General features: G+C 36.4%; 1 protein-coding gene across 14 annotated transcripts in view; it reads left to right on the top strand.

Annotated features, from left to right (window-relative positions):
* mast3b (microtubule associated serine/threonine kinase 3b) overlaps positions 1 to 14,136 on the top strand; it is a 75,004-nt gene that overhangs the window by 42,597 nt on the left and 18,271 nt on the right. For all 14 annotated transcript variants that reach the window (XR_015502435.1, XR_015502436.1, XR_015502437.1 and 11 more), the window contains 7 exons: positions 3,216 to 3,424; positions 7,651 to 7,789; positions 7,871 to 8,003; positions 9,376 to 9,541; positions 11,322 to 11,423; positions 13,473 to 13,595; positions 13,798 to 13,910. Coding sequence is in view for 10 of the 14 variants with exons in the window: in XM_087273478.1 (XP_087129604.1) it covers positions 3,216 to 3,424; positions 7,651 to 7,789; positions 7,871 to 8,003; positions 9,376 to 9,541; positions 11,322 to 11,423; positions 13,473 to 13,595; positions 13,798 to 13,910 (985 nt within the window). In the remaining 4 variants the exon portion in view is untranslated. The remainder of the gene's footprint in view (positions 1 to 3,215; positions 3,425 to 7,650; positions 7,790 to 7,870; positions 8,004 to 9,375; positions 9,542 to 11,321; positions 11,424 to 13,472; positions 13,596 to 13,797; positions 13,911 to 14,136) is intronic.

The following is a 14,136-nucleotide window of genomic DNA, read 5'->3' as shown; positions in this document are numbered from 1 at the left end:
TGAGTGAGTGAGTGAGAGAGAGAGAGAGAGAGACGCTCAGTGCAAAACGCGCCAAAGCCCGAAACTGAAAGCGAGACGTGACTTTTAAGGGGTTGCTTTATATGGATTTATTAATCATTCTTACTGTTCAGTGAACGCAAACTGCCGTAGGTTATTAAAGACGCAAACCCCTCACTGCACGACAGCTGCGCGCCTTCAGCAGACCTCCTCATTCCTGCAGCACCAGAGCTTTATGATTGTTTATGCGCGCCAAAAGTGGCGGATCTGTCCGGTAAAATATCTGACTGCGTGTCACCGCATCCCTAAGGACTGTTTGGCGAAATATTTGACTGCATGTCACTGCATAACAAATGACTGAAAGGATATAACTAGAGAAATCTCCACTGTGCTACTGGGTGAGAGCGTATGGCAAGCCGTTTTAGCATTTTGTTCAGACTATCCATAAATATATTTAGAGATATCTCTAATTATATTTTGACTTGTCATAATTATAATTCGACTAGTCAGATTGGAAATATTTGCAAATATATTATGACTGACTAGTCATATTCCTCCATTGACTTCCATTGAAAAATATTTGCAGATATCTCTAAATAAGTTTTGACTAGTCACAATTGTAATTAGAGATATCTCCAAATGAATTTTGACTAGTCAAAAATCCAATTCAAGATATCTACAACTGTAATTAGACTTTTAGTAAATTAATTAGAGATATCTTCAAATATATTTGTAAATATCTCTAAATATGATGAATTAAAGATATCTCTAAATGTATTATGACTAGTAAAAACTCAGAGATATCAATTACAATTGTTACTAGTCAAAATTCATCTGATTTCGTACTAGTACAATTGTAATTGCAGATATGTCTAATTGTCATTCTGAGTAGTGGAATTATAATTATGACTAGTCAAAATATAATTAGAGATATCTCTAATATATTTATGGAGTCAGAACAAAGATTTAAATGCTAAAAAGGCTTGCCATAGAGAGTGCTTCTCACTGAACAGAGCAGCAGCGATGACGTAAGCGTGCCGAGGCCCGATATGGTGTGAGCGCGGGCCGTCGGGGGAGACGGGAGGGGGGACAAGCGTGCTTTGGCCCGGTTCGAGGCAACTGTACCTAGTGTGAGTACGGCCTCAGTCAGTAGTCGGAGGGCGGGGTGGAGATAAAAGGTGTCTGGCAAAAGCTTCTCCACAGCAACAGACAGAAGGCTTGGCTGAGCAAAAAAAATACTCCACTGCATCACTATTTTTGTTAAATAGATTTTTGTACCTTAATTGGGTTCCAAAGGCAGTTTATAAACTTGTAGCGGAGTTGAAGTGGAGTTTGATCGGGATATTCTATTACGCTGCATTATTGACGTCTGCAACCGGGTGCTCTGTTTACGCAACGTTAGCTCTGTTTGCGCGGTAATTTAGACAATAGACTGTTGATAGAGTAACGTTAACGTTCGTTTATAAAGGTTAAAACGATGCTTTTGCAGTTGTGTCGAATAGTATCCACTTATGGGAGTTATAAATAATATAAATAAATAATATAAGTCTAAATTACTGTCTTTTGCAGACAGCAAGATATATGCTATAGGCTAGTTAACCTTAACATAGCTTCCCGTCACTTTTTATTAATTTGAAACTCCTCAAATACATTTGGGCACCCAGAAAAAGAGTGAAAAAGACTGCTGCTGAGCCATTTCTTGGTCCTCCACCAGTCAAAAGAAAAAAAAAAAACCTTCAGGTTCTGTGTGGAAGCATTTTACAGTCAGTGGTGCTGCAGATAAAACAAAGTGATACTGTATAATGTGTGCAAAAGTGGAATCAGCAGAGGCAGAGATATTAAACATCTGTCAACATCTTCTATCCATAATCTTTCATTCAATTCTCTTCGGCTAAATCCTTTTATCAATCTGGGGTTGCCACAGTGGAATGAACCACCAATTTATCCAGCATGTGTTTTACGCAGTGGCTGCCCTTCCAGCTGCTACCCAGCACTGGGAAACATCCATACACTCTCTTTCACAAACATATAATAGGGACAATTTAGCTTACCCAATTCACCTGTATTGCATGTGTTTGGACTGTGGTGAAAACCGGAGCACCCGGAGGAAACCCACGCCAACATGGGGAGAACCCAGTCGGGGCTCGAACCAGCAACCTTCTTGCTGTCAAGCGACAGTGCTACTCACTGTGCCACCGCGCAACCTTCTATGTAATGTATTATCACATGCACTAAAAGCATCCTCTCCTGATACTGTCTGTGAACCCCCCACAAGCATCAATCCCCTCAATCAGCACAGCTATGCTCTGCTAAATCCTCCACAAGCACCAAACCATCAACACAGCCACATTCTGCCCCAGCAAGTCAGTTTCAAACATAAAACAAACAAACAAACAAACAAACTTTGTGTCTGTTTTGTGGCAGGCAGATGACAATAGCAGGGCTGTATCTTTTAGTATTATATAGAATACTTTTGTTCTGCCAGATCTCCCAGGCAGGGTTTTATTTAGATTTATTTTGTTAATTTTAGTTTTTGGAATTCTGTGCATTGGAAAGAAGTTCTTTCAGAAGAAGAACAGTTTTTTGAAGTATTATTTGTTTTCATTCTGTCTATTCAGTGTCCTTCAACAAGAACGGTGGTGGTGGGGTTCATAATATTCACAATGGTATTTTATTAGTTGTTGGTTTAACCATGGGTGAGATAAAGGCTTCTATGTTATTTTCTTTTCAATAACATTTCTTATCACATGTTCAAAAACAACAGCCAATATTGCATATCTATAATTTATATAATGGGTATAATTAAACAATGCTTTCACTATAACGTAAATTAGAAGTGTAATAGAAAAAATATGTATTTTTGCGCCATTTTGAATTTTACTCAAATACAAATACTTTTCCCCCCTCAACAAATACAAATACCGGCTGCTCCGCACATCCCTAATATAGATATATATTTAAGGGTTAACTCAAATTGCTGAAATGATGACTGTTCTAAAGAGTGTAATATATTAAAAATCTAAATGAAATGTTAAAAAAATCTGAGTTTGGTGATATATAGCAATAAAATATACTAAATAAATGTAATTTCGTACTGTAAACCCACTTGTGCTTAGGCCATAACTCTGTACTTCATTTTAATATGTATAGCTAAAAATATTCAAATAAATGTATTAGAAGATCTATTGGTTATACTTTTTTTTCTGTCTCTCCTGCAGGGCTGTGCATCTGGTAAGGCATAAAGAAACTCGCCAACGATTTGCAATGAAAAAAATCAACCGACAAAACCTAATACTGCGGAACCAGATCCAGCAGGTGTTTGTGGAGAGAGACATCCTGACGTTTGCAGAGAATCCGTTTGTGGTCAGCATGTTCTGCTCCTTCGAGACACGGAGACATTTGTGCATGGTCATGGAGTATGTGGAAGGTAATCTTATGATTATGTTTGGGTAACATAAAAATAAAGTATTGTGTAGTTATAAAATAATTAACTAAATATGTATTACTATTAATACACGCAACAAAAATATGAATGCAATGTTTTTTTGTTTTTGTTTTTTCTGGTGAATACAAAGGTGTAAAACTTTACTTTTATACACAAAAAACCTATTTCCCTAAAATATTGTCCATACATTTGTTTAAATCTGTGTTCAAGAGCAATTTCTTTTGCAGATGTAATCTATCCAGCTCACAGATATGGCATATCAAGATGCTGATGAGAAATCATGATTATTGCACTGGCATGTCTTATCCATAACCACACCGATATGGATTTTTTGGCTGATATCGATAATTGATAACTCTTCAGACTTGGAGGCCGATATATATATATATATATATATATATATATATATATATATATATATATATATATATATATAGGCCGATAATTATAAATATTTCAAAATGTTTTATTTTTACACAGCAAACTTTCTAAAAGATTGAACTGCTCTTATAAACTGAATAGTCCTTACTCAAAGCAAAAAAGCTATAATTTCTAAATTACAAGGTGATTATATAGACCTATATTCACAATTTCACATGAATCAGCATGCAAAAAATAAATTATTAGCTTTTTTTCATAACAAATTAACATGCAATTTGACTGTTGCATAAAAATAAATAGCTTAAATAACAAAATGGGATTTAATCAACAAGCAAGTTAAATATATTTTAAATAAAATGAAAATGAAAGAGCTAAGGACTGAAACCAACTCAAATGTTCTTGAATAAATGTGTTATAGGGATGTACATATGTACAAATATGTCATGTCCATAAAAGCCTTTTTTAGAGTTTTTTTGACAGTTCAGAGCCACCGTACAAGCGAATAGCTAAATACAGATGGTACGTTTTACTTTAAAAAATGCGGCATAGATTCATCCTATTTGGCATTTTAGATTCTTTTGAATACATGTAGGTGCTGCTTGTCAATCAGAAAATGCTTCTATGTTTGTTAATGATCAATGAAAAGTTTATGATAAACGGCTGTGAGTTTCACTCAGTACAGATTTGCCCTCGAAGTCAGATTTTGATACAAAAAGTGTTGAGCACACAGATGACTTTATGACAAACACATAGCATAAAATAAAGACAGACTGTGGCGACGAGTTGAGGGCGAACTGCTCCCCTGTGCTGCAGTGAATACTGTCAGATCAGTGTGTGTGTGTGTGCGGTGACAGCTCTCAAACGTGCTCATTATAATCTATGAATATTCTGATTAAACTAAATACAGTCTTACATCAACAACACATGGCAAGCAACGTGTTGATAATAACAAATAATCATTAGATTACAAACAACCCACGTGTGCATCGCTGCTGTAATGTTTACACATGTAATATTTTTTTCCTAAGGTGGTTTAAAACAAAATAAAGATATCGGCCTAATTTAGACATTGGATTGATAACGATATTCTTAAAGTATTTATCAACCGATAACGATATGGTCGCCAATATATCGTGCATCCCTAGTGTCTTCGGCTGACCACAATATATGGTCACTCTAATGCTACGGGCACACTAGAGTTTGAGTATGCAAAATTCTGTTGTATGACGCTGTGAAAAAGGGCAGGATTAACTAAGATGATTAAAAAAGTGACCGACCGGTCCATATTTAAAACATCTGTACACAGAGTTCATGTTTTGATTTCTGTTTGGTCTCACGTAGTCATTATGCTTGAACTTTGCAACACAGCGAGCTGCGTAACTTGTTGCACGAGCTTGCATTTCCGGTTTAACCATTCACTTGTGTATAAATGGAAGTCTATGGGGCGAAAAGGGCAGTGTGACCACAGCTTTAAATGTGCAGGTTGTTGATTGTGACTATGTTGGTCCACTCTAATGGTGGTGCGAAGTTACTGGATATTTGTAGTAACTGAAACAAACTGTTGTGTATGCTGATACAGAGCATACTAAGAATGCTTAGTGGGTGACAAACTAGTAAATATGTGACCATGCAAGAGAACTTGAATGATTTCAGCTTCCAGGAATTGTGTACAGATCCTTGCAAAATGAGGCTGTGCATTATCATGCTGCATTGAATGTGCGCATTTCCTTTTTTACTTTCGACACGGCTTGTCAAGACCCTTGACAACTTGAAAACAGCAAGCATGCAGATGAGCGTCACTGAGATGGACACAATTTGTGCAGAAATGAATTGCTTATGTAAAAAAAATGTTGTGCTTTAGGTTATGTGATAAAACTGCTCATTTTAAAGTGACCTTTTATTGTGACCCGTCTAAAGCAAAATCTTGACTTGCCACACCTGAGGTGGATGAATTATCTTGACAAATCAGAATCACTCACTGTTGCAGAGTTCACACTGTACGAATTTAGACGATTGCCTAAAAACTATGGTTAAAGGGTCACGAAACACCAAAACACATTTTTGAGCTGTTGACAGTCGTATATGTGTCCCACACTGCTAAAAACACTATTAGGACACCTATATTTCACTAAAAAGTGTAAATTGGTTGTTTTTGCGTTATTTCAAGCAAATTCGTACTTCTGGTTCGAAACGAATTTTTGAAGCTGCGTCACGGTCATGACATAATAGCATTGTATTCCAGCGTGCAGACTGGGCGTCTGTGCCAGAGTGTGTCTTATTACGTCTTACAGTGTGATGCATTAATGCATGAGTAAGGCTTGGTTCAAACCAATCAGCGCGCTCTATTGTGCAACTTCATTAATATTCATTACTGTCACAGTGTTTAGACGGCAGAGATGCCACGTTGTGTTGGCAAAACAAGCGTGAAGTGTTGCTTTTATAGTTTGCTGCAGTTAAGTTTCGTTTTCATTTTCTCTCTGTAAGAGCTCAGACTCACGTGTGGATTACAGTGTACGCGACGCTCGACAACAATAACTTACGTGTCTAAAGAGGAACATTGTTTACCTGAGAGCTGTTCTCATCTGCAAACACTGAGATCCGGATTCGCTTGTAGTCTTCTCTTTATAAAGATGCGGCTCTAGTTGCTGTTGATTGTCCTGTCTCTACAGATTTGGTAAGTGAGTGACCAGTGCTCTTTGTTTATTCAGTTTGTTCATATCTAACAAACTATTGCACCGAGTGTAAACGTTAGCACCACAACCAAACTTTAACCTCATGTAGGGTTTTTACCGCATATAGTGACCGGAATAACACACGCAGCTTTCTGACACTACCTGCCGTGTTTACTAAGTTTCTGGGAAAAGCGGAGGGGTTTTTTTTTCTCTCATTCGCCGTGCAGTATCAAACATTGCATGAAAAATACACGCTTAGAGCAGCTCCTCGAATCAAATATCTCGTTTGTCGCGAGGGGCATGAATAAATTCCCTGAATGAAAGAGCCAAACTGCAGTTAAAGTCCACCATTTAATAATTTGGCAAATAATTCGACTACAGATGTCCATGTAGGTTAAACACCATCACTTTCTACTGTGTGTGTGAATTTTGACTCTGAAACTCGCGCGTGCCCAAATAGACACTCCCACAGCATCCCACTTTTCTTCCTCCGACACTCCCCCCTAAACAGAGCTGTACACGCCCACTTTTCTGACTTTTTCCAAAGTAGAGGTGTGAAAACACCCTGCTGAAACGAGGGGGTTTCATGGCCCTTTAAGGCAAATTGAAGCTCGTTCACATCAGCGATAAAATGCACTGTGACTTATCAATGACTAAGAGAATTGCTAGATTAAAACGCTAAATGTCTGTTCCTGTTGGTGAAAATCATGCTCTGTGAAATGAGTTCTGACTGAAAAACACATCGGCAAAGACTTGCAGCCAACGAGAGGGCTATATTCAAATTTTTAAAAATACTTATTGCATTTCCAGTTTCACACTTGATATATGTCTTAGTTCCTTATCACTTAAGTACGTTCAGAGCCATATAGAATTGCGAGCGATTTGTTTCCAGTGCAATGAAGCAGTGTGTATCGTCCTGTTGCTCATCCATTGTGCAGTGTGAACAGTAGCAGCTGAATGCTACCCCAGCATGAAAACAACAGCGGCCTGATGATATTGAAACTCATGCAGTGTGATCTCGGCACAACAAAGATTTAGAATATATTAACTTGTGTGTACATAGAAATTGTTTTGAATTTAGGTGAGCTCATGACAAATAGGAGCAAAAAGTGTGTTTATAATGTATATGCATGTAAATTTTAAAATTCTCTCCAGGTGGTGACTGTGCTACTTTACTGAAGAACATGGGTCCGCTTCCAGTGGATATGACTAGAATGTATTTTGCAGAGACTGTTCTGGCGTTGGAGTACCTTCACAGTTACGGCATTGTGCACCGAGATCTCAAACCAGACAAGTGAGAATAGAAATAAACCCTCCATTTATGTGAATATTTTTCAATTCAGCTGTTTTTAAATGATCTGTTTACACTTCACAGCCTCTTGATTACTTCAATGGGACACATTAAACTTACTGATTTCGGGCTTTCCAAAATCGGACTTATGAATATGACGACCAATCTGTACGAGGGCCACATTGAGAAGGACACCAGGGAGTTTATCGACAAGCAGGTGTGGGCCACAGCACAATACCTCTTTAATACATTTGTTCAATTTTCATGGAAACTTTTTGGATAGTTCACCCAAAAATATACATTTTTATCATATTTTCCCTCTTTAAGTTATTACAAAATGCATTTCTTCCTCTTTTTTTTTTTTTAGAGCCAAACTAAAATATTTTAAACCAACATGAACCATACCACTTTTGTTTTTCCAATTAGGTTCTATTGAATTTCCATTCTAGTTAATTAAATACAATTAGTATATCTTTTAAAGCGTATACATTTGAAATGCCAATACAGTTTGAACAAGTTATGACAGTTTTTTTTTTATTATTATTTTGCATTAGTTTGATCATTGAAACTTAAAAATAATCATCATTTACTGAATCTCATTTTGTTGTTTTATGTTGTTTTTAAACCTTGTGATGTTGTTACAAAAATTGGGATACATTTAATGAAATCTGAGTGATTTCTGTCCCTCCATTGAAAGTATTTCCCCAAAAATCTGGCATAAAACATTTACAAAGAGATTGTCCAGTTGTTCTGAAGTTCTGAAGTGTCACTTTAAAAAATAAATGGATGTGTGTTAGTCTTTTATCAGCATGCACTCATTGATTAGCAAACATCAACAGAAGCTCAACTAAACCTGCTTGACATGAAAGAACACACCTAACTGGTTTTTGTGGAAAGTTCAAACATGCTGATGTGACAAATGAATCTCAATAGGTTTTGTGCATCAAGCCAGCATGCTAGCCTCCATGACTGTATGTGACTCTAGATCACAACACTAGTCATAAATGTCAATGTTTAAAAAAATATAATAAGCTTTATTATATCATTTTGTTTTGCCTCTATTTAAAAATCTGAATTTGGAGGGCTTTAATAAGGAGAAATCTCCTTTAAAAACTAAAATCAAGTTTTGTTGTATTTACAATATATTCATGAAATATTCATAGAAGATTGTTTACTTGGTATTTAAATTATTTCTGGAATAAGATAAAAACCAACAATTTTGACCAATGCAATATGTTTTTTTAACTGTTGGCTATTGCAGCATAAGATTGGTTTTGTTGTCTATGGTCACATATAGGTGAATAATATAAACATTTGCTGATCAGTGTTAAAATGTGAATAATGTCTTAGAAACTGATAGTATTTTAAGAGTATTTGGATCAAACTGCTTAATAAGGATTATTTTGCTATCTATTTATTAACATTTGTGAAGCATCAGAGTTTTAGTTCAGAAGCTCAGAATTCGTTAAAAATAAAGATAAATAAAAGTCAAATGAGGTTGGAACAGTGTTAATTTGGGGTTGACTAATCCTAATTTAATTCTTTTTTTCTCTAAATCAATCAGTTTTTTCTCTGATTTGTGTTTACAGGTTTGTGGCACTCCAGAGTACATTGCTCCAGAAGTGATCCTTCGACAGGGCTATGGAAAGCCAGTGGACTGGTGGGCCATGGGAATCATCCTGTATGAGTTTCTTGTGGGATGTGTTCCGTTCTTTGGAGATACACCAGAAGAGCTTTTTGGGCAGGTTGTCAGTGGTGAGTTTAGATGTATGTGCTTATTTAAAGGTGCCAGATACTGAATTGATTCAATAAGTTCAATTGTTTACTGAAATCTACATATTAGGTATATGGCTTAGGTAAGTTCAAAAATAATACAGAAACCGTTATATATGTTCATTTACTTCCCTATAAAATACCCCATGAAGCAGAAGGTTGTAATTGACCATATTTGGAACAGCTGTGAATATTAATTAGCTTTGCTCTGAGACAGCTCTCAGAGTCCCCTCTCTCTCTTTCTGCAATCTCACTAGTGAACATTGCGATCAGGGATGGGTAGTATTTATGGTACATGTATTTAAAATACATATTACAAAATAGTATTTAGTCATTTGTATTTAATAGGGTTGATAAAAATGTCTTAATATTTTGTAACAAAATACTTTAGTGTATATTAGTATGTATTTGTAAGGAGTCTACACGATGACATCATGAAAATGCACTTTCTGATTGGTCCTTTCTCAGTTATTAGATTAGAACAGAATTTATTTATATTGAAGACAGCAATTCAGTCTACACAGACTAGTCAAAAACATCTGACTTATATTATATATATGAAGAGATTATTTGCAAAAAACAATAACTCCATATTTAGTAATTTTGAGATATCATGTTTTTATGTTGTGCATTGAAGAAATTATATAGAAATTACATATGGAAATGACTAAAAGTGGAGTTTTTAGTTTTCAGAAATCATACACATTGAGTAGGCCTATTAAAGAGTTCAATTGCAAAAAAACTAATTTATGAAAAATTCTGTGGAAAAAAAAATCTATTTAAAATTAAACGGTTCATATATCACTCTTTTAAAATATAAGAATGTTAATAGGTTAAATTATAATAATTATTCAGAGATTATATCAATTTTACTGGTCACACAATCAGTGGAAACATAATCAACAGATATACTACTATATTCTAACTCGTTTCTTTTTTATTCATTCAGTATATTTGTTGTACAAATTTCATACAAAAAGCCCTGTTCAATGCAGATAACAAATAAAAATGTATAGATATGTATTGATGTACAGTAGGATTGGAAGTAAACGAGGTGGCAGAGAATCTGCTAAAACTTGCTCAGAGAAAAGCTGTTGATATCAGACATTGTTTACTTCAAGTTTAACAGTGAAGGGATAGATCGAATTGGCCTGTTTATGGAAGGTTTGCAATGAAGGTTCATGCCAACTTGTAAAGTATTTTGTAGTATTTTTAAAATACAAGAATACAGTATTTTATTTTGATAAATTTGTGGAGGTAATATGGAGGTGTTTGGTATTTTATTTTAAAATGCATTTTAATGTATTTTTACCCATCCCTGGTTGTGGCTAATCAAACGCAGCCTGGCGTGTGCATATTAATGATCGCATATGCAAATCAGTCTGTTTTTTGGCTGATGAACTTTTGATGTTTTGGCTCATTGTGCTGTTATGGCTGACGTAAAATGTGACTTAAAGTACATGCAAATGTTGAGGGCATGCTAACATGCATAACTGTCTGCTTTGTGTTCTTCATGCATTTTTTTACTCTTATGGAATTTACATAGGAACGAAAAGACAATTTGAGGCTCATGGTATGGCCACTCCTAAGTACAGAACGTTCGACTTTAGCCATAGGTATCCCCAGATTTTCTATGTAGGGCACTTTTAAACCACTCTGTCAGCTGCAGATACTTATACTGCTAAAAGAATCAGAACACTTTGCCAACTGGTTTAAAATGGACTGCCGTAAAAGGATTTGATACCCTGTGTTCTTTATGCAGATGAGATTATCTGGCCAGATGGAGATGATGCCCTGCCTGTAGACGCCCAGGACATGATCACACGATTACTAAATCAGAGCCCGCTGGAGAGACTTGGAACAGGTGCTTGTTCATTCATTTGTTGTTTGTTAGAGTTGTTTTAAAAAATAAATACTTAAAGTATTCAAATAAACTGTAACTTTCTGAAATTCCTTGTCCAAAATAAAATTGTCTGAAATCTAAGCTGCTAAAATGGTAAAAAAAAATATATATATGCAAAAAATAATATTTATTTTGTCATATATTATATTAACTTTTGTCATATATTATTTTAATGTTTTGATAAATAAATATTTGTTCTTTTAAAGGTTGATCTAAATATTTTGCCTTTATATTTTAGTCTTTAGTGCTGGATGATTCTTTAAGCATGTATTACATTTTAAAATGTATTACAGGCAACTATTTTTACCCTAAAAGAGCCCTATTTTGGGTTTTTGAAAATGACCTTTTATGTAGTGTGTAACACAGCTCTAAGTGAAGTGAAATATCCAGCTAAGGCTTGAATCTGAAAGTGGACAGCTTTTAAAACTATTGATTCATCTAAAAAAAAAAAAAGAAAAGAGTCAACTCATTATGAAGACGATTCATTCTAACCACTATGAGTCTTTAGCCGTTTCGGCGTGACGTGGCTATGAAACATAAGCCCCGCCCAATTGTTGCACGCGCAAATCCGGGAAACTTTAAACCTGTGGCCCCGCCCACTAACACAGCAGCAAACACGAACAGATTCTGAAGTCATCATGAGTCATAAAGATGCTGTGCTTTGGAAGTGTGAGGGAAAGGAGTGATTTAGCCATCTACATACATAAAATGGGAGATTCATTCGTTTGTTAAAGGAAGGATCAGAAAAGACTACTGATTTGTGAGACGAACGGACTGACAATACACCAGGGGTGCGTGCAAAATAAGGCCAGTTTATTAGGCACATAGGCAGCCTGCTGCACTGAGGAGGAGCGCTGGTGAGCGCTACAACCCCCTGGCTGGGGATTTGATTGTTGGGCAAAGCAAAGTACAGGTAAGCCCCTGAGAACATATAACACTCATGCAAGAGGTGCCATAGCAATGATTGCAAATAGAAATGATCTAAATTGCAGCTGAGAAGGGAGAAAAGCTCCAAAATGAAAGAAAATTAATACAATCATACCTGGCCCTCGACACATTTCATAAGTGTAAGTAAATGGCTTGTCTCCTTGTTTTCTCTCGCCTGCAAATGATGTATTTAATTGTGTTTTGTTACTTGTAACCGCTCGTACTGTATAAGGTTATATTTTCGTCTAATGCCACATTGAAAACACGCCGCATACAGTATACTGCTTTGTTTACGGATTTAAATGCGTTTGTGAGCCACTGCCATTGGTCGTTGCTATGGCTACCGTCCGCTGTTCCTACACACGTGCGGTGGTCAAGGTTCAGTATAGTTTAGCTTTTGCTGCTGTGTTGATTAATACTGAATATGTATCATAGATAAGAATGGAGCAATGTCCTGGTGTTTAACTACACTGCTTTTGGTGGTAAGGTGTCTAAATAACACTGTTGAGTAAGTTTACCTATGAAGCGTGTTTGGGTGTCCGCTGCAATCGGATCCTTTACCAATGTTGATGAACCAGGGGCTTGACATCACGACAGGCTGTCATTGGTCCAGTCGGCTCGGATTAGCTTTGTGCTAAAGAGGGGTTTACATTCTTGTACAGCTCATTCAGCTGTACATTCATGATAAACTGTTCGACGTGCACTGCTCTCTGGGGTTTTGTGCTCAAAGCTCTCGCTGACTGCCTGGAGCTCAGACGTGCGCATATGCTGCAGCGCATGCCAGAGAGTGTGGTCGCATGATGTGGGTTTTTATTGGTATAGTGTGGAAAGAGATCTTTTCAGAAATGCTAGATGAAACGGCAGTGTGGACGTGGATCATTTTCATTCAAAAATACCATTTAAAACTAAGACATACAGTATTATTGTAAACGGGACCTAAGTGTGTATTTTTTGCAAGCGGGTTGCTGCTGCGACAGGGGCGAGGTTCACTATGCCAGCTCAGCATTGTGATGTCTATCAGCCATCAGCAATGGACCCAACCCTATTCTGGACTGTTGTGATGAGTTTTTCTATGTATGTTAGGTGGAGCTCCAGAAGTAAAGCAGCATATGTTCTTCAGTGGTCTGGACTGGAACGGACTCCTTCGTCAGAAAGCCGAATTCATCCCTCAGCTGGAGGGTGAAGATGACACTAGTTATTTTGACAGTAAGTCTCACTAATTCAACACAGGGAGGAGATTTTTTGTGCTACACAAATGCCTGAAGCGGAGTGCTCTGAAAATGTCAACTCATTCTTGCGGCTTAAGCACTGAGATGCAATTATTATTTCTTTATTGTACATACCTGTTATTCTTTAAATCCTCAACTCTTCTTTTGTTTTATTTGTTTTTTTTTTTCCTTCTGTGCAGCACGCTCTGAGCGCTACCATCATTTGGCTTCTGATGAGGATGAAGAAACTAATGATGAAGAGTCTTCCTTGGAAATACGACGGTTTTCTTCTTGGTCAAATCGTTTTAGCAAGGTGTGATCCTTTTGCTTTCTAAATACAATGATGACATATAAAACATCATATTCACTTTGTTGATCTTTTAATCTTAATTGACCAATTTATTTTATTTTTATTTTTTTGAGACAGAAAAGGCTTTTACATTTAATCACCTACAACCCTGAATCTGAAAAAAGTTGGGACAGTATGGAAAGCGCAAATGAAAAAAAGTTGTGATTTCTAAATTTAATTCAACTTGTAT

This window comes from Danio rerio, chromosome 11 (genome assembly GCF_052040795.2).
Source record: "Danio rerio strain M-AB ecotype USA chromosome 11, GRCz13ab, whole genome shotgun sequence".
Classification (NCBI taxonomy): domain Eukaryota; kingdom Metazoa; phylum Chordata; class Actinopteri; order Cypriniformes; family Danionidae; genus Danio; species Danio rerio.
Note: the sequence above shows the minus strand (reverse complement) of the source record. Positions and strands in the feature narration are given on the sequence as shown.